Raw genomic sequence first — 27,746 nt, forward strand, 5'->3', positions numbered from 1 at the left:
GACCACAAAATGACGAAGGAAAAAAACCAAAATATCTTTTTCTCTCATTTTGGGTAGTACTTGGCCAAATATGTAATAGAACGGATAATATTTCACTTTAAGATCATTTTGAATAAAACATACAAATTAATAGTTTAAAATAATAAAAAAAATAATAATAATAAAAGAGAAGAGAAGGACAAAAAGAATAGTAAAATTTTAAAATTATAACTAAAAATTACGCGGTTTTAGACTTTTTAGCACACGGTGGCTGAGGCAGCTGCTGCAGGTCAGCTTCTAGTCCATTGGTGTTCAAGGGTTTAGCCTGTTCCCATGGGAAAACGTCACGGCCGAAATGGCCATAAGTACTTGTGCGCTGGTAAATGGGTTTCTTCAAGTCGAGATCCCTGAAAAAACAACATTACAATTAACAACAAAATCCCAATCAAATAATTTTTTTTTTCAAACTTACTTCACAATTTTACCGGGTCTCAAATCGAAATTGTTCCGAATGATTTCCAACAATTCCTTTTGTGTCTTGTGTGAAGTACCATAATCGAAGACTGTAATGGAGAGTGGCTCAGCCAAACCGATGGCATATGACACTTGGACCAAACAACGTTTGCACAAACCAGCCTTGACCAATGATTTGGCAACCCAACGAGCGGCATAGGCGGCCGATCTGTCTACTTTGGTGTAATCCTTGCCGGAGAAGGCACCACCACCGTGAGCACCCCAACCACCATAGGTGTCGACAATAATTTTACGTCCCGTCAAACCAGCATCACCCATTGGTCCACCAATGACAAACAAACCGCATGGATTAATGTGTACAATTGTATTGGCATCGAAATATTTGGCGGGAATGACTTCTTTGACAACTTTATTCATAACCTCACTACGCAAATCCTCGAGTGTGATCTTTTCCGAGTGTTGCATCGAAATGACAATTGTGTGAACGCGTTTGGGTACAGCAGCGCCTTGATTGAACAAATATTCGCAGGTGATCTAAAATAAGAAGAAAGAAGGAAAGGGGGTATTTTAAGAAGTTGTCCAGAATGTCATCTCATACAATATTTGGAGGTGTTCTCATAAAAAGCACAAGATCTTATCATAGAAGCCCTAAAAGTATTCGCATAGAATCTCACATAATACTCATAGAGGACTTTTCGTAGATGACCGAAATGTATTTTCATAGAGAACTAGAAGACCTTCTGGACGGGGAAGTATATAGAAGACCAAAAAGAAAAGTCCGAAAGAGAAGATTTTTTTCAAAGAGAACCAGATGGCATTCTCGTATGTTGTTTTCGTAGAGGACCAGAAGATCTTTTCCATAGAATTTCAAAAGACACTCTCAAACCAGTAAGGAAAGTAGTAAAGTCGTACGGGGCCGACTAAATGATACCCTTCACCACTATGGGTATATTAAGCAGGACTATTATCATGAAATTGTATGAAATAAAATATGTGATATTTATCTAAATGTGAAACGACCTAGATCTATCCATAAACATGTAATTCATTTGTTACAATGGAACAAAAGTATGTAAATCGACTTCAAACAAATATCATCCGTTGGACTAGGTCTATACTTCTTTGTACGTTGTGCAAAATTTGATGTCAATCTAACAAATATGTGGAGTTTGATGCACAATTTACTTATATATGGTTGCTATATCCAAATATGAACCGATTTCAACGAAACTTGTCACAGGTTAGGTTATACTAATTTCAGTACGTTTTGTTCCTATCAGCCATGTATTGGTTCCTTGGTGCGTCAATTACTTAAAATCAATCTATAATATAAGGGAGCGATATCTAAATCTCAACCGATTTTCACTAAACTTGGCACACATCATTCTGGATTAAATTCAAAACGCTATGCAACATAAGAACTTGGTACATTATTTAGATTAAACGGGCGAAAATATATATATCTAGATCTGAATCGATTTTCACGAAACTCAAAACACATCATTCCAGCATCAATTTAGTATGTTATGCCAAATTTCGTGCAAATCGAAAGCTATATAGGGACTTTGGTGCACTATTTACATGAAATCGGACGAAACTATATATGGCGGCTATATCTAAATCTGGACCGATTTTCACGAAACATACCAGATATAATTCTAGGCTCAATTCAGTACGTTATGCCAAATTTCGTGCAAATCGAAAGATATATAGGGACTTTGGTGCACCATTTACATGAAATCGGACGAAACTATATATGGGAGCTGTATCTAAATCTGTACCGATTTTCTCGAAACTTGGCAGACATCATTTTAGGCTCAATTCAGTACGTTATGCCAAATTTCGTGCAAATCGAAAGATAGTTAGGGACTTTGGTGCACTGTTTAATGAAATCGGACGAAACTATATATGGGAGCTATATCTAAATCTGGGCCGATTTTCACGAAACATACCAGACATCATTCTAGGCTCAATTCAGTACGTTATGCCAAATTTCGTGCAAATCGAAAAACATATAGGGACTTTGGTGCACTATTTACATGAAATCGGACGAAACTATATATGGGAGCTATATCTAAATCTGAACCGATTTTTCCCAATTTCAGTAGGGTTCGTCCTTGGGCCAAACAAATGAACTGTGCCAAATTTCATCCAATTCGGATCATAAATGCGACCTGTACTTTGTTTACAATTTAACATGGACAGACAGACGGACAGACGGACGGACGGACATGCATAAATCGACTTAAAAAGTGATTCTATGCATATTCTCAAAAGGAACCATGGGTCTATCTCGTTTCCTTTTGCATGTTACAAACATATGCACAAAGACATAATACCCTGTACCACAGTGTGGTGAAGGGTATAAAAAGGATTTTTCTCAAAGAGGACCAGAAGGTATTCTCAAAGCAGACACAGAGGTCTACATTGAAGGAAAAAAATTTTTCTCATAGAAGTTTAGAAAGACTTCTCACATAAGCCTAGAAGATCCGCTACCCGTAGAGGACCAAACGGCCTTATCGTAGAAGACCGAAATGTCTTTTCCTAAAGAAGAGAGGGAAGTATTGTCATGAAGAGCAGAAAGATTTTCCATGGAAGTCCGAAAGGCCCTCTCAAAAGAATATTTTTCTCAAGGAGGACAAGATGATATTATCAAAGTATACCCAAAGAATATATTTATAAATGTCCAGAAGGTATCATAGAATACAAAAAGTTTTTTTTTAATGCCATGTTTTCTGTTTGAAGATCTGGAGATCTGATAAATTTCCAGATGGTATTTTGAATGCCTTCTCAGATAGGATTAGGAAGTTTTACGTATTTCTGAGGACACCATGAGGTCTTTTCTTTCCACTCATCATAGTCTGAAGATTTTTCTCAAAGAAGACCGGAAGTTTTTCTCAAAGTAGCGAGAAGATTTATTCATAGAATACGAAACGATCTCTTCATAAAATACAATAATGTTTTCTTGTAGAAGATCTGTGGATCTCATAAAGATGGTCTCTTCATGAAAGACGTGGTTGTCTTCTCCGATGGGATAAGGATGTTTGAAGTATTTAATATAATAAGTTATATCATTGAAACCGATAGTGGTGACACAAGTATTTTGATACTTTTCAAACAATGTGGATAAGTTCTCAAATCGTATCGATAATGAAGAAAAATCCTGAAATATCAGGGGAACAGACGTCACCCACTCATAGTCTCTTCTCTCCTGAAACCGATAGTGATGACACAAATTCTTGATACTTTTCAAACAATGTAGAGAAATTCTCAAATCGTATTGATAATGAGGAAAAGTCCTTTGTTTATCGATTTTAACACCAATCGCAAGTCTTTTACAAAATTATAAAAATCGGCACAATTTTTTCTACAAAAAAATCGAATATTTGTTGAACGCATTTTCTTTCACTGCTTCTAGTGGATGAAAGGAAGGACACTTGTGCTCTGGCTGGTGGCTTTATTGAGAGTGACTATTTACAACTTACACACTAGACAAGAAAACTTAAAACTACCAATATATACAAGTCTGTGTGTAGGTCACACTAAGCGAACCAATTGCAATTACTCTACGCGTATATGTTGTGTGTTGGTAGTCTGTAACGCGGACATTCAACATTTATAACAATATCTTACCTGTGTCTTCGAATCGGGGCGGGCCCACCAGAAGTCACCGGAACGGCGTAATTCGGCAATTTTCTCATTCAATTTGTGTGCCAATACAACGGTCAAGGGCATGCATTCTTCGGTTTCATCGGTGGCATAACCGAACATAATACCCTTTATTTGTAAGGAAGAGAAAGAAGAAACATATTAATAAAAATGTATAATACAAACAAATATTAGAAATATAAACAAATAAAGATAAAGAAAAACACACAAAATAAGCTTGGTTATCGATGTGGGATCGAAGTGGTATTGGAAACAGAATGTTATGTTCGTGCATTATGAAACTTATTTAAACTTTAATTTATTACATTTGGGATGACACCACTCTAATTATATGTATAAATCTTCTATTGGGGGCCTTTTCAAACCCCATTTGTATACTTCTGTTTCTGATACCATTTCGATGCCACAAAATAAAACTAAATGTTATATACACAAAATGTTATTAACTACACAAATAGGATTAGTATAACAAGAAAAATTAAAAATAAATAAAAAGCGGGTTAAGGCAAAAAGCAGATGAAATAAAGCCATGATAAGTTGGGTATTATTAAACAAATATGAAAATTAGTAATAAAAATATATATTTAAATAAAATTCAATAAATAAAATTAAAATAATACAATTCTGTATGACACCAACTCCTTAGAGAGGGCTCCAACATGCCACTCAACTAAAGTATGTCAAACAAAATTATACTATATTCAAATTTCAATTTCAACCAAAATTTCTAGAGATATTATTATGATATACAATTTTTGAGAATTTTGAAAAAAGGCAAATAAATTTGGAGTCAAACTCTAATATCACAAACACCAAAAAGTGAAATTAATATCTAAAAAATATATATTTAAATATATGAAGAAAACTTGTTATTTTCTAATGGAATTTTGAAAATTCAAAAACTAATTGAACTCCAATTGATATTCTAAAAAATAACAAGTCTTAATTGTTTTGATTTGTTATTATTGTAATGGGTGATACAAGTGAACATGTGTGTGTGTGCATAGGCAAAAGAAAAAAAACAAATTGAGTTAAAGAAAAAAAAAATACAAAAAATATAGATTCAACAACCGACAGATATACAGACTAGCTAAAAGAAAACTAAAAGCGGGCCTAGTTAGAAAAACAAAAATTAACTAAAAGAAAAATATAGAGGTGGTAAGTTACAAAACAAAGAAAAAATTTACAAATTCTTTTTTACAAAAAAGACGTGAAATGAAATCTAAAATTGTTTTATTGCATATTTTCACACCTGATCTCCGGCACCGATTTCTTCTTCAGCACGATTAACATGCACTCCAGCGGCAATTTCCGGTGATTGCTGGTCCAAGGCTAACAAAACGTTGCAAGTCTTATAATCAAAACCTGTTTTTGTTGATTCGGTGTTTTTCATATTTATTAACATTTTGTTTTCAATATTAAATATATAGAAAAAGAGAAAGAAATGCACACAATTATATATATAAAAATATTATATAATAAATATTCCTTAAAATAATATATCATAAAATATCTTTGCTGTTCTTCTTCTTGCCTATATAATTCTGTAAAGGAAATTAATAATAATACCCCAGAGTAGTATATAAATAAAATAAATATAACCCAGATTTTTTGGACAATCACAACCATTCACATTGCAAGAGGACGACAAATAAACATATACATAGAGAAAACCCACGTTGGAACCAGTTTTGAGAAAAGAACTGGAAAACTTTTTTGTATTCATTCTCATTCATGAATTGTATTTCAACCCCATTTTGACGTGCATGAAATGATAATTATATTTTTATTGAAAATGTTTAAATGAAATATTAGCTATGTTGGAAAACAAAAATTTGAGCAATGTTTCTAAAGATTGAGAATATTAGTATATGTTTCTATTGACCAGGAGGTCTATCTCCAAGAAAAACAAAAAACCTCAAAGAAAACAAAAATACCTTCGAACGGAAGACCCCTTATGATAAAAACACAAAGGATTTCTCATATAAGAGACAGGCCTACAGGCCAAGGGAATATTTTAAGAGTAATATGACTTCTTCTCAAAAAAAAAAGAATAATAACTTCTAATACAAGATCCCATCTCATAGAATCACAAAGGGTTTCTAATGTTGAAAACCAAAGTCTTCTCAACGAAAACTTTCTCGCAGATCAGGATGGATTCTCGTAGAAGCCCAGGAGGGTTGTCTCGTAGTATAAAAATATATATTCAAAAATACATTTTTATAGAAACACAAATAATTTTTTATAGATCAGGAGGCCTTCCAAGAGTAATAGGTCGCCTTCTCCAAGACAATAAAAATACATTCTTATAGAAACACAAATGATTTCTTATATAGAACACCTTATATAGAAGACCTTCCAAAGAAGACCTTCTCTGGATGACCAGAAGGTAGGTATTCTCGCAGAAGCCCAGGAAGTTGTATCGTAGTATAAAAATAGATCTTCTCATTGAAAAACAAAAGATCTCATGAAAGGCTACTCTATATTCTCGTGCAAGACCATTAGGACCTATTTTTTATAAATTCAAGTCCGCAAAAGTCTTCTTATAAACCACGGGATCTTCCAATCCCAATAGGTCGTCTTCTCAAAGACAACAAAAATAAACTTCCAGAAAGTCTTCCCAAAAAAGGGCTTCTCTGGAAGATCAGAAGGTATTATCGTGGAAGCCCAGTATAAAAATAGATCTTCTCATTGAAAAACAAAAGGCATTCTCATGAAAGACTACTCTATATTCTCATAGAATACCATTTGAACCTATTTTTATTAATTGAAGTAAACAAAGCCCTTTCCTGTAAACCAGGCGATCTCCCAAGCGTAGACCTTCTCACAGAAGATTCTTCTCATAGAAACTCAAATGATTTCTAATATAGAAGTCCACAAGACCATCCGAAAGTCTTCTCAAAAATAGACCTTCTCCAGAAGATCAGAAGGTATTCTCGTGGAAGCCCAATATTAAAATAGATCTTCTCAAAAAGGCTACTGTATACTATACTATACTCTATATTTTCATAAAAGACCATTAGGACATATTTTTATAAATTGAAGTCCATAAAGACCACCCAGAAAGTCTTCTCAAAGAAAGAGTCTTGTCATAAAAGACCGTGAAAAGCAGGATTTATCCTTATAGACGATTTGTAGGACTTCTTATAAAGGGCTAAACGATGTCTTCCTATTGGAGTCATAGAAAACCATTAGGAGCTTTTCTTATAGAGGGAAGTCATCTCATAGAAAACCATGAAAGATTGACAGTATCCTTATAGAAGATTCGAAGGTCTTCATATAAAGGGCCAAAACGATATCTTCTTATTGGAAACAATGGTGTATTCTGTCATAAAACCAGGAGGTCATCTAGGAGACTAGGTTTTCTGGTAGAGAACCAAAAAGTCTTCCCATAGAAGAAATCAACGGAAGATTTCTTTCACGAGGATTTCTTATAAAGACCAGAATAAATTCAGGAGGAAGCATACCAGAAGAAGAAACTTCAGTCTGGCAGACGACCAGGTCTACTCACGAAAATACCAAAAAGTATTTAGAACCCAGAAGGACTACCTTTTGAAGACCAGAAAATCTTTCTATACTAGACCAAAGAGAAATAGAATTTCAAATGTTTTCTCATTGAAGACACGAAGCTAAATTCAAAACCCCCAGAAGGGCTATTTGTAGAATACCACAAGGGTCAAAATGCCTCTCTCTGAAGACCAGAGGTTTCTCGTAGAGAACAAAAATGTATTCTCATAGAAGAAAACATGGTCATAAAGAATTTTCATAGAAGACTAGGCTTTCTAGAAGTCTAAGTTTTCTGGTAGAGAACCAGACGTCTTCTCATAGAAGAAAATATGACCAACATTTTTTTCATAGAAGACTAGATAGATAGATATAGAAAACAAAAAGATCTCACAAAGAAAAGGAAAGCAAAAAATACTTCTCATCGCGAATTAGGTCTTCTGACAAAAGTTAGAGGGTATTCTCGTAGAAGACTGCAAGTTATTTTTTAAGTCCTCTGGAATATCAGAATAATTCATAGAAACTTTGAAGGTCCTTAAAAATGATACCAAAAACAGTTTTTTATGGGACATAAAAAACCAGACGATCTTCATACCGAGGACCAGAAGTTCATCTCAGCTTGGATTTTTCTTTAAGAAACACTGCTCAAATTTCGATTTTATAATTATCCACATTTATGAGCTCATTAAATTTCTTTTTCACTCTTTAAATAAATAAAATAAAGATGTTGATGAATTTTCATTCCCATTTTTTTTCAAATCTATAGTTGGTTTAATGGATTAGTTATTGTTGTTTATTAATATTAGTGAATATTGGTCAAAGAAATTTAGAAAAAAAAAAACAGAATTTTGTAATGAATTTTGCCAACCATGGATGTTAACGAACATAAAAAATTTAGATAAATAAAAAATAATAAGAGCAAAAAATAAATAAAATTTTGAAATGGCGCCATAACGAACGAACAAAAATTCTTATTTGGTAGAGAAATAGGATATACAATGGATGACGTTTTGTTTTTTTTTTTACAACAACAACAAGGAGAAAGAGAAATTGAGAAAAACACAAAATACCTGATCACCAGCGCCGACATCTTCTTGATCGCGATTAACGTGGACACCATTGGCAATATCAGGAGACTGTTGTTCAAGTGCAACAAGTAAATTTAATGTTTTCCAATCGAAGCCTTTAATTTTGTTGTTTACGAAATAAGGAGTGGGGAAGGTGGGTAAAAATTATAGAGAAATAAATAAACAAAAATTTCAAAAAAAAAAAAAAATAATAACAAAATGGACTAATCCCCCTTTAAAAAACTTTTTGTTCACGTTTTCCTATAAAAATCGTCTCAATTCGTCTCATGTCTCTTCTGAATTACTTACCCTTTGAGGAATCATCGTAACCAATGTGTTTAACTGTTTCACGTACAACTTTTTGATAATCCACAACAGCTTTGGAGGTAATTTCACCGCACAACAAAATCATACCAGTTTTAGCCACGGTTTCTATAGAAAAATAATAAAACCAAGAAGAAGAAATATTACAAAATTTGTTTATTTTAAGTCAAGAAGCTAGAGGCACACGCTTTTTGTCATGATCATGATATGTATCAATATCAAAAAAATAATCAAAAGAAATTTGGTTCTTTATCAAAACACAAAGGACCAAGTTATGTTTATTTGTTTAAAAAAAGCTGCTAAATAAATTTTGAATCAGAAGTCAGACGCCAATTGATTTTAATTGCCGCCCGGAGACCAGAAACAAATTTGATATCCCTAAATCAGATTCAAAGTAAAGAGCAAAAAAAAAAGAAAAAGAGATTTAAAGTACAGCGTAATTTGAAGCTAAATAAAGTAATAGCGGAGCAGTTTTATTTACTCTACACCATGAGCTTGAAGGCTGTATATTGCGGATGTCTTTGGGTTTGTATAAAGACAGAAGGCTGATAATCTTCTATGGGCATACGTTATTGGTCTTATATTATATGGTTTTGTTGCCAGAAGTTTTTCTTATGGCTTTTCTTATCTACACCATTTTTACTCTTCTTATCATATTTAATAGGAAGAACTTTGGACCTTCTATGAGGAATCTTTTTGATTTAATATGAAACGAACTTTGCTTCTTCTATGAGAAGAAGTTTTTTACATTATTTTTACACCTCCTGATTTTTAATGAGAAAAAATTCTGATCTTCTATTGGAAAATCTTCTGGCCTTCAAAAAGATGATTCTTTGGTCTTCTATGAAAATGAGAAGACCTTACGATCTTTTATGAGAAGACCTCAGGATCTTCAATAAAAAGACATTCTTGTATTCTATTCTTAGAGAAGGCATCCCTGTCTTCTTAGAGAAGACATCCCGATCTACTTTTAAAATGCATCCTGGTCTTCTATGAGTATGATTTCTGATCGTCAATGAGAAGACATTCTGATCTTCAATTAGAAGACCTTCTGATCTTCTATAAGGATACCTCCTGGTCATTTATGAAAACATATTTTGGTCTTCTATATGAAGAGAAAACGTTCTGGCATTCTATAGTCTTAATGACATTTATGAGAAGACATCCTATAATTTATGAGATCTTCTAAAGGCCTACTGCTCTTCAATGACAAGACCTTCTTTTCTTTTTAGAGAAGATATCCCTGTCTTCTTAGAGAAGACATCCCGATCTACTTTTAAAATGCATCCTGGTCTTCTATGAGAATGATTTCTGATCTTCAATGAGAAGACATTCTGATCTTCAATTAGAAGATAAATTAGATTATATATATATATATATTATCTTCTATAAGGAGACTTCCTGGTCATTTATGAAAAGATCTTTAGAAAGACAATATGGTTTTCTATGAGAATTTCTGATGGCCTATGAGAAAACCTGGCCCCACGTGGGGATAATAATTTATTCGTCTAAGAGAAACCGTCTATGAGGATACATTCTAGTCTTCTATGAGTATACCTCCTGGTTTTCTATGAGAATACCTATTACATTCTGATCTACTAAGGGCACTTTTATCCTGACCTTACTATAGATTGGGAATCTATTGATGACTCTAGATATACTGCACTTGGTATACGTCAAACCATTAGTCATTGGACTAGGGATATCTATACAGACCAATTGGTCCTTTTAAGAACCTGTGGCCTCTATATAAAGATCAAATACTCTCTAAAAAGACATGTGGTGTCTTTATAAAGACTAATTATTGAATTAATATTGTGTTTAACCCTCATACATTCTGATATCAAATAGTAAGAAAATTGTTTAATTTCCAAAGCAATTGTTCTTTCCGTAGCAAACCAAAAATCTCTCCACATCAACTTTGAAAATACATCGTTATGGTCAATTGGCCTTTGTAAAGACCTGTGACCTATAGTTTCAGACCAATTGATCTCTATATAGATCTGTGGTTTATAAATACAAAACAATTGAACTTAATAAAGTCCTGTGGTATCTATACAGAACAATTGACGAAAGTGGTTCCTATGTACAGACCAATCGTTGAGTTAACTTTGTGAGAATATTGTTTAATTTCCGAGGCAATTTCCCAAATTTCTTTCTGGAATACTCTAACCGGCAAAAAATATTTTCACGACAAATTTGAAAATATTGCTTCATTTTCAGGCAATGCAGAACAATTCTCAAAGAAGGAAAATAATGAGGAAAATCCATTTTTATCAATGTTAACTACGATCGCAAGTCTTTCACAAAATTATAAAAGTCGACAGAAAGGTTTCTAAATTGAACGCAGCACCAACAAACAGCATAAACATAATATTGTTGTAGAAAATCATGACCATGACTTTGTTACGCGAAAAAATGATTAAATATCAATTACCGCAAGCAACTTTGGCATCGGGATCTTGTTTTAAGTGGGCATCCAAAATGGCGTCACTAATCTGATCGCACATTTTATCTGTAAGGAAAGAAAAAAAAACATACAAGATTAGAATTTTTTTTTTCAAATAAAAACGTAAATAAACATTTGTTGCAAATGTTCAAGAATAATAAACAAAATATACATATAAAAAAGTTTTGGGAAATCTGCAACACGAGTAATCGCACGCGCATTCAAAATTTCACACTCTGTATAAAACATAGTTAGACAAAAATAAGAAGCTTCATGTGTATATTCAAATTTAAATAAAACCAACAAAAAATGCACTTTCAGTCAGTGACACATGTGAGTATACATGCATGCAGGCATGTATATATGTAATTCAATGCCAATGTGTCTAGATGAAATGAAACTTCGGAACAATATGTCGTCAAGTACATATATGTTGGCTATTTCTTCAAGATTTCAAAAATGAAAATTTAAATATTCACCATAAATTCATGATGATATGACAGAATAGTACACCACCAAAACACGATGGACATCCACGAGAAGGCCATAGTCGTAGTCGTCGTCTTCTTCTGCGTCAAATGTATTATAAAATATATTATGTTCACAGCCGTGAACATAATAGAACCTTGTAAGACATGCAGTTTTTTTCCGATGACGTTGTTGAATTTTTTTTTTTCATTTTGTATATGAAATACAATGCGCCAAAGGAGATACACGTTGTGCTAAATTGATGGCACAAGCGCCAATTTGATCTGGTCCCCCGCCTTCATCGTGTATTGAAATATTATTTGCAAGTCTGGATGATTTTTTTTAAGAAATTATCATCACTTGCACATGGCGGACAAGACTCTCATATTATACCAGACATGAAAAGAAAGTGTGGGTTTTGTGTCTGAAGAAATCGTAAGAAATAGGAATGTCGATGATTGAGTAGAAAATGACAGACCAATTTGTATTTATAAAGTCCTGCGATTTCTAAATACAGACCAAATGGTCTCTATACAAACCAATTTATCTTTATAAAGACCTGTGGACTCTTTACAGACCAATTGGTCTTTATAAAGACCAGAGATCTCTATATAGACCATTTGCTATTTTTACCCAGCATCCACAGGCTTCTGCATCTCTATCAAAAGATTTGTTTACTTTTTTCCAACGGAAAATAAAAAAAGTTCAACGACAATAATTACTAAAATTCCATTTCATTTATATGTGTACATGCATATACGTATATAATTATAAATTGTATGTATGTAATTAAAATACAACAATATAGTACAGTCTATTATTGAATCAGTGGCCTTTTTGGAGAGCAGAAAAATGTGTGATAAGGAAAAATACATATTTTTGCAACGTGGTCATTATAAGTGTACACACATGTAATACTACGTATATATATATATATATATATATATATATTCTATAATTTCCCTTACATTCTGAGAAGGAAGGACATTGATTTATCAATCAATTGAAAAAACAGTATCATCACAACAACAACAATAATTGTTCTATATAATTAATTTTTATTACAATTTTTAAGACAAGTCATTCAAATAATTCCATTACAATGACCAGATTTCGTATTTTTGTTTTTTTTTTTTTTGTGTAATGTAATTTGTTTCTAATTTGAAAAGGAAATTATAAACAGAAACACATAACCTTTGGCTAAAGGTTAGACAGAGTTATCAACCTCAAATTGAAATTTGAAATGAATCATCTAAATTATCTTCTTGTGGTACCTAGAAGTCCGATTTTTTCTTATCATTATTTTTATTTTAGAAATAACTTTCTTTAGTAAAATCTTTCTATGTTAATCCAATTTGTCCTGAACCTTTCAGAGTGATCTTCTGAGTCATATTTTAAACGGTGATTAAGCACAGTGGTCGAGAGACGACCTGAAGTGAGTCTTTATAGACGAGCTGAAGGGAGTCTTTATTGACGAGCTGAGGGGAGTCCCTATAGAAGAACTGAGGGGAGTCTCTATACGAGCTGAAGGTAGAAGGTATTCAAATTTAAATAAAACCAACAAAAAAATGCACTTTCAGTCAGTGACACATGTGAGTATACATGCATGCAGGCATGTATATATGTAATTCAATGCCAATGTGTCTAGATGAAATGAAACTTCGGAACAATATGTCGTCAAGTACATATATGTTGGCTATTTCTTCAAGATTTCAAAAATGAAAATTTAAATATTCACCATAAATTCATGATGATATGACAGAATAGTACACCACCAAAACACGATGGACATCCACGAGAAGGCCATTAGTCGTAGTCGTCGTCTTCTTCTGCGTCAAATGTATTATAAAATATATTATGTTCACAGCCGTGAACATAATAGAACCTTGTAAGACATGCAGTTTTTTTTTCGATGACGTTGTTGATTATACCCTTCACCACACTGTGGTACAGGGTATTATGTCTTTGTGCATATGTTTGTAACAGGCAAAAATAATCGAGATAGACCCATGGTTCCTTTTGAGAATATGCATAGAATCACTTTCTGAGTCGATTTACGCATGTCCGTCTGTCCGTCCGTCCGTCCGTCCGTCCGTCTGTCCATGTTAAATTGTAAACAAAGTACAGGTCGCATTTATGATCCGAATTGGATGAAATTTGGCATAGGTCACTTATTTGGCCCAAGGACGAACCCTATTGAAATTGGGAAAAATCGGTTCAGATTTAGATATAGCTCCCATATATATATTTAACCGATTTAATGTAAACAGTCCCTATATAACTTTCGATTTGCACGAAATTTAGTACAGCCTAATCATTTAGGTCTAGAATGATGTCTGCCAAGTTTCGTGAAAATCGGTCCAGATTTAGATATAGCTCCCATATATAGTTTCGTCCGATTTCATGTAAATGGTGCCCCAAAGTCCCTATATATCTTTTGATTTGCACGAAATTTGGCATAACGTACTGAATTAAGCCTAGAGTGATGTCTGCCAAGTTTCGTGAAAATCGGTCCAGATTTAGATATAGCTCCCATATATAGTTTCGTCCGATTTCATGTAAATGGTGCCCCAAAGTCTCTATATATCTTTCGATTTGCACGAAATTTGGCATAACGTACTGAATTGAGTCTAGAATGGTGTCTGCCCTTTTTCAAGAAAATCGGTCCAGATTTAGATATAGCTCCCATATATAGTTTCGTCCGATTTCATGTAAATGGTGCCCCAAAGTCCCTATATATCCTTCGATTTGCACGAAATTTGGCATAACGTACTTAATTGGGCCTAGAATGATGTCTGCCAAGTTTCATGAAAATCGGTCCCGATTTAGATATAGCTCACATATATAGTTTCGTCCGATTTAATGTAAATGGGGCCCCAAAGTCCCTATATATCTTTCGATTAGCACGAAATTTGGTACAGCCTAATCATTTAGGTCTAGAATGATGTCTGCCAAGCTCCGTGAAAATCGGTCAAGATTTAGATATAGCTACCATATATAGTTTCGTCCGATTTCATGTAAATTGTGACCAAAATCCATATATATCTTTCGATTTGCACGAAATTTGGCATAACGTACTGAATTGAGCCTAGAGTTATGTCTGCCAAGTTTCGTGAAAATCAGTCCAGATTTAGATATAGCTCCCATATATAGTTTCGTCCGATTTCATGTAAATTGTGCACCAACATCCATATATATCTTTCGATTTGCCCGAAATTTTGCACAACGTACTGAATTGAGCCTAGAGTGATGTCTGCCAAGTTTCGATAAAATCGGTCCATATTTCTATATAGCTCCCACATATAGTTTCGTCCGATTTCATGTAAATGGTTCACCAAAGTCGCTATATATCTTTCGATTTGCACGAAATTTGGCATAACGTACTGAATTGAGCCTAGAGTGATGTCTGCCTTGTTTCGTGAAAATCGGTCCAGATTTAGATATAGCTCCATTTTATTATAGATTGATTTTATGTAATTGACGCACCAAGGAACCAATAGGAACAAAACGTTCTAAAGTTAGTATAACCTAACCTGTGACAAGTTTGTTTGAAATCGCTTAATATGTGGATATAGCTTACATATATTTTTTCGCCCGATATCAAGCAAATTGGGCATCATACTCCTCATGTTAGTCAGATTGACATCAAATTTTGCACAACGTACAAAATTGAGCATAGAATTACGTAGTTGCGTTTTCTAGAAGTACAGACATAGTCAACCGGATGACCTATTTATATTTGTTTGAAGTCGATTTACACACTTTATGGACAAATCTAGGTAGATTCACATTTAGATAAATATCACATATTTTATTTCATCCAATTTCATGTTAATAGTCCTGTTTAATGTACCCATAGTGGTGAAGGGTATCCTAGAGTCGGCCCCGTCCGACTTTACTACTTTCCTTACTGGTTTTTTTTTTCATTTTGTATATGAAATACAATGCGCCAAAGGAGATACACGTTGTGCTAAATTGATGGCACAAGCGCCAATTTGATCTGGTCCCCCGCCTTCATCGTATATTGAAATATTATTTGCAAGTCTGGATGATTTTTTTTAAGAAATTATCATCACTTGCACATGGCGGACAAGACTCTCATATTATACCAGACATGAAAAGAAAGTGTGGGTTTTGTGTCTGAAGAAATCGTAAGAAATAGGAATGTCGATGATGGAGTAGAAAATGACAGACCAATTTGTATTTATAAAGACCTGCGATTTCTAAATACAGACCAAATGGTCTTTATAAAGACCAGGGATCTCTATACAAACCAATTTATCTTTATAATGACCTGTGGTCTCTATACAGATCAACTGGTCTTTATAAAGGCCTGTGGTCTCTATACAGACCAATTGGTCTTTATAAAAATGAGGGATCTCTATACAGACCAATTGGTCTTTATAAAAATGAGGGATCTCTATACAGACCAATTGGTCTTTATAAAGACCTGTGGACTCTATACAGACCAATTGGTCTTTATAAAGACCAGAGGTCTCTATATAGACCATTTGGTATTTTTCCCAGCCTCCGCAGGCTTCTGCATCTCTATCGAAAGATTTTTTTACTTTTTTCCAACGGAAAATAAAAAAGTTCAACGACAATAATTACTAAAATTCCATTTCATTTATATGTGTACATGCATATACGTATATAATTATAAATTGTATGTATGTAATTAAAATACAAAAATAGAGTCCAGTCTATTATTGACTCAGTGGCCTTTTTGGAGAGCAGAAAAATGTGTGATAAGGAAAAATACATATTTTTGCAACGTGGTCATTATTATTGTACACATATGTAGTACTACGTATATATATATATATATTCTATTTTTGAAAAAACAGTATCATCACAACAACAACAATAATTGTTCTATATAATTCATTGTTATTACAATTTTTAAGACAAGTCATTCAAATAATTCCATTACAATGACCAGATTTCGTAATGTTTTTTTTTTTTCAAAATGTAATTTGTTTCTAATTTGAAAAGGAAATTATAAACAGAAACACATAACCTTTGGCTAAAGTCTTTATAGACGAGCTGAAGGGAGTCTTTATAGACGAGCTGAAGGGAGTCTTTATAGACGAGCTGAAGGGAGTCTTTATAGACGAGCTGAAGGGAGTCTTTACAGACGAGCTGAAGGGCGTCTTTATAGACGAGCTGAAGGGAGTCTTTATAGACGAGCTGAATGGAGTCTTTATAGACGAGCTGAAGGGAGTCTTTATAGACGAGCTGAAGGGAGTCTTTATAGACGAGCTGAAGGGAGTCTTTATAGACGAGCTGAAGGGAGTCTTTATAGACGAGCTGAAGGGAGTCTTTATAGACGAGCTGAAGGGAGTCTTTATAGACGAGCTGAAGGGAGTCTTTATAGACGAGCTGAAGGGAGTCTTTATAGACGAGCTGAAGGGAGTCTTTATAGACGAGCTGAAGGGAGTCTTTATAGACGAGCTGAAGGGAGTCTTTATAGACGAGCTGAAGGGAGTCTTTATAGACGAGCTGAAGGGAGTCTTTATAGACGAGCTGAAGGGAGTCTTTATAGACGAGCTGAAGGAAGTCTTTATAGACGAGCTGAAGTGAGTCTTTATAGACGAGCTGAAGTGAGTCTTTATAGACGAGCTGAAGTGAGTCTTTATAGACGAGCTGAAGTGAGTCTTTATAGACGAGCTGAAGTGAGTCTTTATAGACGAGCTGAAGTGAGTCTTTATAGACGAGCTGAAGTGAGTCTTTATAGACGAGCTGAAGTGAGTCTTTATAGACGAGCTGAAGTGAGTCTTTATAGACGAGCTGAAGTGAGTCTTTATAGACGAGCTGAAGTGAGTCTTTATAGACGAGCTGAAGTGAGTCTTTATAGACGAGCTGAAGTGAGTCTTTATAGACGAGCTGAAGCGAGTCTTTATTGGCGAGCTGAAGCGAGTATTTATTGGCGAACTGAAGCGAGTCTTTATTGGCGAGCTGAAGTGAGTCTTCATAGGCGAGCTGAAGTGAGTCTTTATAGACGAGCTGAGGGGAGTCTTTATTGGCGAGATGAAGCGAGTCTTTATAGACGAGCTGAAGGGAGTCTTTATAGACGAGCTGAAGTGAGTCTTTATAGACGAGCTGAAGTGAGTCTTTATAGACGAGCTGAAGTGAGTCTTTATAGACGAGCTGAAGTGAGTCTTTATAGACGAGCTGAACTGAGTCTTTATAGACGAGCTGAAGGGAATCTTTATAATCCAGTTGAAGGGAGTGTTTATAGACGAGTTGAAGGGAGTGTTTATAGACGAGTTGAAGGGAGTCTTAGTAGTCGAGCTGAAGGAAGTCTTTATAGACGAGCTGAAAAGAGTCCTAGTAGTCGAGCTGAAGGAAGGCTTTATAGACGTGCTGTAGAGGGTCTTTCTAGACGTGCTGAAGGATGTCTCTATAGACGAACTAAAAGGAGCCTTTATAGACGAGGTATGTCTAAGGTCCTAGACCAATTTTCCTAGCTGAGTGCCTAGTTTGGTTTTCTTCTGACTGCAATTTTTACCATTGCATAATCTTAATAAAAAACTGCTAATGGATTTTAGGAATTTTTAATGTAGAAAATGTAAAAATCGCGCACATAAAGGTCCTACTGTTTGAATCTATTTCTAAACAGTATATGTTCTGATAACATTGCCAAAAATAAATAAAAAATATTTATATAAATATTTAATCTTCAACCCCAAAAACCGTCTCTATGACAAATTTCATCACGAGCTATGCACGTTGCAGCATAAAAATAAAAATCAAAATAATGGCGAAGTACTTTTTTTAAATATAAATTTCAATCATATTTTATAGACATAACATAATTTGTTGCGCAATAAAAAAATATTTAAAATTATTTACAACAAAATCAAGTTTAATGTCAATGAAAGAAGATGAGATTATATTTAAATTGGAATTTCATTCCGAAAACGAAAACGATTTATTATTTAAGTGATAATGACCAAAGCAAAGAAGGGTAAAAAGAAGACAAAATAGATAAAAACCAAAAAATCAATGTTTTGTTATAACACACGGGCCGAATAAGAATCCCAAAATGCCGGTTCATATTGTTGTTGTTTTTATACACAAAGATAATATTTTGAACTGAAACGTTACAGGAAAAAAACAACAACAACAACCAACAATAATACTAAACAGGTCTATAATAAGATAGTAATTAGTATCGGCATAACTAAGATTCGAAAGAAAAAGAAGTTGAAGAAAACAAATGAGAATAAATAAATAAAAATAAAAAAGCACAAATAGAACGAAACGAAAATGACGAATTTTGAAAACACGTGGTTCCGCCGCCGCCAATAGCTTGGAATAATATGGAACAATACACACACACCAGACAACAAAACAAGAAACCAGCTAAAACAAGAAAATGTTGCCCGTGAGATACACACTGTACGTAACAATGGCATACAGTGTGCCACATTATAGTTTGTATATTTTGGGAATAGATTTGAATTCTGCTTACATGGATCAGGAGTGAAGCAGCAAAATACAAATTATATTGAAAATTCAACCAAGGACATGCTACCTATCATAGGTGACCAAGCTAAAATCTTACAAATCGAACTGAAGAGAGTCTCTATAGGCGAACTAAAGGGAGTCTTTATAGACGAGTTGAAGGGAGTCTTTATAGACAAGTTGAAGGGAGTCTTTATAGACAAGTTAAAGGAAGTCTTTATAGACGAACTGAAGGGCGTTGTTATAGACGAGCTGAAGGAGGCTTTATATGCGAGCTGAAGGGAGTCTCTATAGGTGAACTGAAGGGAGTCTTTATAGGCGAGCTAAAGAGTGTTTTTTTTTTTTTTTTTTTTTTTTGCTGAAGCTAGTCTTTTTGGGCGAGCTGAACAAAATATTTATAGGCGTACTGAAGGGAATTTTTTAGTACAGCTGAGAGAAGCTAAAGAAATTCCTTAAAGACTACCTGGAGTGAGTATTTATAGACGATATGAAGAGGAGCTGAACGGAATCCTTATAGATGAGCAGAAAGGAGTCTTCATAGACGAGACGGCCATCTGAAAGGGGTCTTTATAAACGAACTAAAGAGGAGCTGAACGTTTTCTTTATAATATAACAAGCTGAAGGGAGTCTTTATATCTGAATCTGAAGGGATTATTTACAGACGAGCTGAACTAGGGAATCTTTATAGACGAGCTAAACCCAGTCGTTATAGACTATCTGAAGGGAAACTTAACAGACGACCTGAAGGAATTCCTTGTACACGATCTGAAGGGAGTCTTCATACGCGAGCTGAAGCAGGGAATATTTATAGGTGAGCCAAAGGTAGGTAGTCTTTACAGGCGATCAGAAAGAAAAAAATATTAGGCGATCGGAAAGATGTCTTTATAGACGACCTTCAAAGACGAACTGAGGAGGAGCCGAAGGGAGTCTTTATAGTTGAGCAGAAAGGAATATTTATAGTGGAGCCGGAGGGGTGAACTTTGATACGAGTTGAAGAAAATCTTTATAGACGTACTGAAGGGTATTTTTATAGGCCAGCTGAATTTTATAGACGAACTGAAGAGGAGCTCAACGGATTCTTTACAGACGAGCTAAAGGAAATATTTATACGCATTCGGAAGGATGTCTTTATAGTCGATCTGAAGAAAATTTTATAGACGAGCTGAAGGCAGTCTTGGTAGACAAACTGAATCTTGATAGAAGATCTGGAGAAAGTCTTTATATACCCGCTAAGTATTAGACGAAGAAAATACAAACATAAATATTTGTTGTAACTTAATGCAAATTCAATTTCGAATGAAGGTGGCAATAAAAAAACAACTTTTTAGGATGTCTTCCCCACAACATATTCATTTAGTCTGTGCAAATGTTTATTTAACACACTGTAGATAAGCACATTTCACACGAATATATCCTCTTTATTCTTCGTCGGTTTGCGTATTGTTTATATTTCGATTTTTGCACGTTGTTGGGGTCTGGCAAACTGGTTAAGTACTCATAAGTCCAAAAACTAAAAGCAACAACAGCAGTTATTATCAAACAAGAAAAAAGCTAAAAAAATAAAAATAAATAAAACGTAGTCGGAAAACACATTGAGTGGCGCCCAAATAAAAAAAAACCCACTCATCTGCTACGATGGCAGAAAATAATGCCGCACAACAATCGAAAAAAATGAAATTAAAACAATGATTATTTGGCTTTATTGTTTTATTCTAGTTTGTTTTGATCGTGTAATTCTTAAGGGAATCTATCTATATAGCATTGTTGCTTCTTTAAAATAGCACAAAAAATGTGACTTCTACTATCATGATTTTTATCTAAATGTATGACGAAATCCCCTCACTCATTACCAATAGTTTTTTATTCATTGGTTATATTTTCATCCCAACATTTTGCCGCATTTCAGCAACAACGTCACGCTTAATCGTATAAACTATGAAAGCAAAAAGGTAGATAACATACAAGATATTTTTTTAGTTTTGTTTGTACAATTAGTTATCGTCATTGTACTTTGGTTGTTAGTCTTTTGCCTCCTCTCTATGAAAAATTTCACTGAGAACGAAAACAAAACTTGAAAAAATCCCAAAGCACATGGTGCGCATGAATGAGTTATGCGTGTTTCGTCGCTTGAGGTGACCAAACCAGACAGAATAATAATTGTACAGATGCAGTGAAGGAATTTCTTTCCAATGTTATGCACATTTTTTCTGTTTTGTTTTTTTTTTTGAATTTCATAATTTCTTGTAATAATTACAAAGAAAATTGTATGGGGATTTTCTTTTAAAGATTATAGGTTATGTTATATTTATTATCTGTAATTGGAAATCTGAATTCCAAATAAATAATTCGATTAAAAGGTAGCTGTAATAACAAATAAATTATTTCATTAAAAAGGGATAATTTATTGTTTCGAAGACAGTGAGATCTATGAATCGAAATCACGCGGACAATGATTGCCACCCGAGCATATCCATACTATGACAACCAAACTTATTTATAGATCTGATTCATAAAGGACGTTTACTGATGCAAATGTGTTGATGCAATACTTCGAAATTTAACACCATAATTCTTAAGAAAATGAATACCCATTTTCGAACAAGAAAGATGGATTTATACATGGGCTGGAGGAAAACATTATAGATTAGCTGAATGTCGCCTTTATATACTACCTGATGGGAATCTTTATAGAGGAGCCGAAAAGAGTTTTTATAGACGAGCTGAAGGCTGTCTTTACAGATGAGCTGGGCGAGATAAAGGAAGTCTTAATAGGCATTATATGACAATTATTTTGACATAAGTTTTAGCCTTATTTTCCAAGTAGAAATTGTGTTTTTAAAGGAAGTCTTAATAGGCATTATATGAAAATTTTTTTGACATAAGTTCTAGCCTTATTTTCCAAGTAGAAATTGTGTTTTTTTTTTTGTATAAATAACTCTTGGACAATAATTTTCAATGGGCTGATTGGAATCCTTATAGACGAGCTGAAGGAAGGCTTTGTAGACGAGCTGAAGGGAGTCTTTGAAGACAAAATATTTACAAAGATAATCACCGGTTCAACGATTTCCAACGATCATCCAGACTTTTTATCAATTCCGCTGCCTTTCAAATAGAGAAGATTTGAACTTGGAAAACACTACAGTTGCTATCCAGCTTGTAGGTAAGCTCAAGGCCTAGCCTTTCACAGTAGACGCCAGCCCCTGTACCTTCTTCCATCTTGTATCCGCCTGTATAAAAAGCCAGACCATCCAGAGGAGCGTTGGTACGGTTCCAGTCGTCTCTACTAGAGATAACGGCATCTATATCGTCAAATCTTAGGACTGGTGATATTATAGTCGCTGACACTTAATGCAGAGGCCCAGAGGCTTAAAGTTCAGCATTGTGTTCAGAGCTGCTTGTGGCTCCTGTAACTAAAATCGAGGCTGCTCTTTGTACCATATCTAATTTACTGGATGTCGACTTGTGGCGCAGACAGTTCCACCACACAAGAGAGCCATAGGATATTTTGACAAAGGTTCTACCCATATTTCCCAAGTAATAATTTTGGGTTTTAAGAGTATTAATAACATGTGGCCAATAATTTCCAACAAATAGTGTTTTGACATTGTCTCCATCGATCGATTTTAGGTATGTTAAATGCCCATCTCATGGTGGAGGACATGCAATTTATGACACCTATTTTGAATGGACGTTTATTAAGGAAATACAACTTTCAAAATTATTCACGTAGAAGAAGTAAAAAGTGTCAGACGATGTTGTCGACAGATATATACACTCAGCCGACAGATAATATATACACACAGGTTTTATTATTTTCTTTTTATAAGGTATTCGGACTTGTGTTAGGCTTTTTAAAAATAATAGTTTTTACAATTGATAAAAAGGGTATTATTTCAGTTCAACAGATGAAATATTTATATGGGAATGGGAACGTATTCCTTCAGCCTATTAAAATAAGCCTTCAAATCAAGATTATTTACGTAGAAGAAGTAAAAGGTGTCAGTCGGTGTTGTCGGTTTTATTATTTTCTTTATATAAGGTATTCGGACTTGTTCTTGGCTTTATAAAAATAATAGGTTTTATGTTTGGTACAAAGAAACATGGAAACCAAAAAACTAAATTTCGATATAAAAGGGTATTATTTCAGTTCAAAAGGTCTTCTATTAACCGAATAAAACCTAATGTTCTATAATGCGAAAGGAAAACATTTTTTTGTAGATTATTAAAAATGGGAACAGACATCCGAACTTTGATATTGATTCTAGCAGGGGGTTGAAATTTTAATTATATATCTGTTGTCTCTATAAACATGTGTATGTTCAAACGACGAGGTATTGTGAGCTTTGAACACGTGTTATAAACCAATCCCAAAATACAATTTAATATTTTCTCAGTTGTTTTGTGAGGAAAATGAAATAAAAAAATTTTGGAGAAGATATTAGAAAATAACCCACTTTTTTGGATTGAATTTAGTTAAGGTATATTTCTGAGAATATAGTTCTATTAATCAATGAGGATATTTTGAATTTGGACTAAACAAATGAGTCACACGAAGAAAATTCAAATTTAAATATTATTTTTATTCCATGTTTATCAAATGTATTTCAAAACATGTTTTTTGTTATTAAAAATTGTTTTATCTTTGTATATCAAATTGCCTTATTAATTTACAAAATGTATTACTACATTTTTAATTCTAGAGGTTTCTAAATTACTACAGAGGAATATAAATTTGGTTTACAACCTTTATAAAAAATATATACATTAAAAATAAAAACCTTTTTATTATTTCAATTAAAAAGTCAACAGCACCACCGACTTTTATTTAAATTAATTTCAACTTAATTGTATAATGAGTAGCGTAGTACCAATAGACTACTGTGGTGGTTATGCGCCGATTTCCAAACTGGTCTTCGTCCCTAAGAAACTTTGCTATGTTTAACGTATTTCTTATATATTTAAAGCAAACATTCTGTTTGAATAAATAAAGGATACTTTTAATTTAAGAATTAAAATATGGTATTCTTTAAATCGAGCCTACCTATATAATTTCTCAATCTTTTTATAGGTTTTCCCTTGAATCATATGTTTATCATATGGTCACACTTTTGCATTGCAATTTGTCTCCCATATCATCATCAAGTGACCCAGACAATATTTTTTGAATTACATCCAAACGAAAACGAAAAAAAATGAGACCACAAGGAAAGAGAAAATAGAAACGCGCGCGCATACCATATTTGCTGCGGAGGCATTATTATCTCCATCATTGTGGCATATAAAACAAAATGCAATATCAAAGCAGAATAAAAGTGATAGCATCCTAAAATAAAAAAAGCCTTAAACGACGACAACTAACTCCTGGTATACATGGAAACAAAAGCAACGGCTGTCGACATTATCATGATTGAGTTGGTCAGGAGCTGCTAACGTTAAAGAGGAAATTCAAACAGAAATATAATATTTTGACCAAACGGACAAACAAAAATAAAATGGAACCCAAAAAGAAACAAGGAGACTCCTCTACAAAAAAAACATACCCAGCAAACGCCATTTTGTTTGAAATAATATAACAAGAAATTGCCGCACACTGAACTGAACACAGGGATATACAAAAGAACTAACATACGCAATTTGTTTGTTTGTTTGTTGCTGTTGTTGTTTTGTGTCTGGAAAGGTACATATTTCCAAAAGCTTGTTTGAACAAGAAACATATCAACTGTCAAGAACAACAACAAAGAGACAACCACCGACCGACCGACCATCATACACAATAATCTGCCTGTCTGTATTTTATTTGCTGTTCTTCTTGGTAAGAAGAGGAGGTGTATCCACAATTTCATCATCATAATTATAATAACAATGTTGAATAATAATAACAAAAACAAAACACACAATTTGTTGCTAACAAAATAGAACGAAAAAGGAAAAACGTACAGAAAGCACAAAGTAAAATAATATCTCTTTTATGAAATTTGAATTCTAAATATTTATTGAATAATGAAATACAAAATAAAATGATATGTATATACAAAGAATATGTAAATATTGAATTATCTGTATTTCGAATATGAATACATATTGTAAATAGCAACAAAAATATTGTGAATGGTCCAGGTCAAGGATTTGTTCCACAAAACAAAAGCGTTATACTCAATGTTAAAAAATGTTCTTAATTCTTAAAAGAAAATTCTCCTAATAATCTGCCATCTTATACCAGCGAGATATGCTGATGCAATCGACTCAAGTCCTTCTTAAAGAAAAAGAAGCTAACAAGAAGGTTGGAATAGTTTTGATGGCTAAAGAAATTGGACAGAAAAACATATTACGTGCTAAGGTTGCACTTTCCTAACCACTTTAGGTTTCTGTAGGCCAGAACTGGACAGCGGCACAGGAGATATTCAATTGTCTCCTCCGTCTCCTCCTCGTCAGCACAGAGCTTGCAGTAATCAGTAACATCATGGTCCCCTTTACTGGTAAAGGCCCGTATATTGCAATGACCGGTAACGATTCCTATCATTACTCTTATTTCAGCTTTGCTCAGGTTCAACAGTGAGTTTGTTCTCTTGGTTGACAGAGTCGGCCAACTAGATCTTGACACATTAAACCTATGTTCGTTGTGCCAGAGTTCATTGGCTCGTTCGTCGAAGAACGCTTCAAAGTTCCGAAAAAGGTGACAGATTGGTGGTTTGGTTGAGCAATCGATTACTAGATCTGTAGATTCAGATCTTCGTTTGGCTAATTCATCAGCTTATTCGCTACCCATGATGTCAAGGTGTCCTGGTACCCAACACAGCCGATAGCTGTAAGTGAGTGTTTTCAAAACTGCTCTACACTCGAGGACGACCTCAGATTTGATATTACAGGATTTGATTGACTATCCACAAAGATAGTCACCGGTTTAACGATCTCTGCATCCATTATCAATCCCGCTGCCTTCCAAATAGCGAAGATTTCAACTTGGAAAACACTGCAGTTGATATCCAGCTTGAAGGTAAGCTCAAGGCCTAGCTTTTCACAGTAGACGCAAGTTTCTGTACTTTCTTCCGTCTTGGATCCGTACGTATTAAAAAGGCCTCCAGAGGAGGGTTGCTACGATTCCAGTCGTCTCTACTAAAGATAACGACATCTATATCGTCAAATCTCAGGACTGTTGATATATAGCCGTTAAGTTCTACGCGTGGGTCCAATGTTATACCTAGTCGGACTTTGGTGCAGCATTTACACTAAATCCGACGAAAATATATATGGGAGCTATATCCAAATCTGAACCGATTTCCACGAAGCTTAACGCACACCATTCTCGACTCAATTCAGTATGCTGTGCCAAATTTCGTGCAAATCGAAAGTAATATAGGGACTATGGTTCACCATTTACACGAAATCGGACGAAAATATATATGGGAGCTATATCAAAACTGAACCGATTTTTCCCAATTTCAATAGGGTTCGTTCTTGGGCTAAATAATTGACGTGTGTCAAATTTCGTCCGAATCGGATCATAAATGCGAGCTGTACTTTGCTCACAGAAATACATGGACGGACGGCCGGATAGACGGACGGAGCATGAATCGACTCAGAAAGTGATTCTATGCATATTTTCAAAAGGAACCATTTGTATATCTCATTTCCTTTTGCCTGTTACAAACATATACACAAAGACATAATAACCTGTACCGCAGTGTGGAGAAGGGTATAAAAAGCTTTAATAAATCTGAATTTATTAAAACTAACCTTCTCCTGTAAAATTTCAAATTTGAGGGTCACGTTTTTTTTTGCGAATATGGCTCGATATTTCCATAGTCTTATCCGGATCCTTTTAAATCCTGTATTTCTATTGGAAAATATGTGAAATATTTTGATCGTGTTGAAACTTGCAGATGCGCTACTTTAAATATCAAAAATTACATACGTACAAAATCGTTTATAACGACAAAAATTTTTACGACACTTGAACTTATTGAAAGGTCCCGAGAAAAGATGTATAACGATATATCGCTTAAATCAACAAATTTAGCCGGGCTCTTCAGGGTCATTATAAGCAATTTCGATTGACGATTGACTTTTTTTGCCATACAATAATCTCTAAAAGTATGCCTTACAACTTTGCAAATTTCCCAAAACTTAAAAATAGATAAAATTAAATGTATTTAAAAAAGAAATATAGTAAATTATAATGACAAAACACTCACCTGGATGTCCTTCGCCTACAGATTCGGAAGTAAAAAGGAATGATTGACCATCTTCCATGTCATATTGAGTACCATTGCCGTTGACAGTGCAGCCGTTGGCATGACCATTTGTTGGAGTAGCTGGCATTTTGAATGTGGATTATTTGTTGT

General features: G+C 34.1%; 1 protein-coding gene across 2 annotated transcripts; it reads right to left on the reverse strand.

Annotated features, from left to right (window-relative positions):
• Nucleotides 1-154: 154 nt before the first annotated feature.
• LOC133329974 (S-adenosylmethionine synthase) lies at nt 155-27,746 on the reverse strand. 2 transcript variants are annotated; one of them, XM_061538434.1, is made up of 7 exons: nt 27,597-27,746; nt 11,455-11,532; nt 9,003-9,125; nt 5,375-5,487; nt 4,087-4,230; nt 452-987; nt 155-386 (listed from the first exon to the last, which is right to left on the reverse strand). In XM_061538434.1, the coding sequence occupies exons 1-7, from the start codon at nt 27,721-27,723 to the stop codon at nt 218-220; spliced, it is 1,290 nt and encodes a 429-aa protein (XP_061394418.1). In that variant the 5' UTR covers nt 27,724-27,746; the 3' UTR covers nt 155-217. The 2 variants fall into 2 exon arrangements, with proteins under 2 accessions (XP_061394418.1, XP_061394426.1); XM_061538442.1 differs by lacking the exon at nt 5,375-5,487 and adding an exon at nt 8,697-8,809.

The sequence above is a fragment of the Musca vetustissima genome, unplaced genomic scaffold (assembly GCF_032173495.1).
Source record: "Musca vetustissima isolate MV318-11 ecotype Yass unplaced genomic scaffold, APGP_CSIRO_Mvet_v1 utg28269, whole genome shotgun sequence".
Classification (NCBI taxonomy): domain Eukaryota; kingdom Metazoa; phylum Arthropoda; class Insecta; order Diptera; family Muscidae; genus Musca; species Musca vetustissima.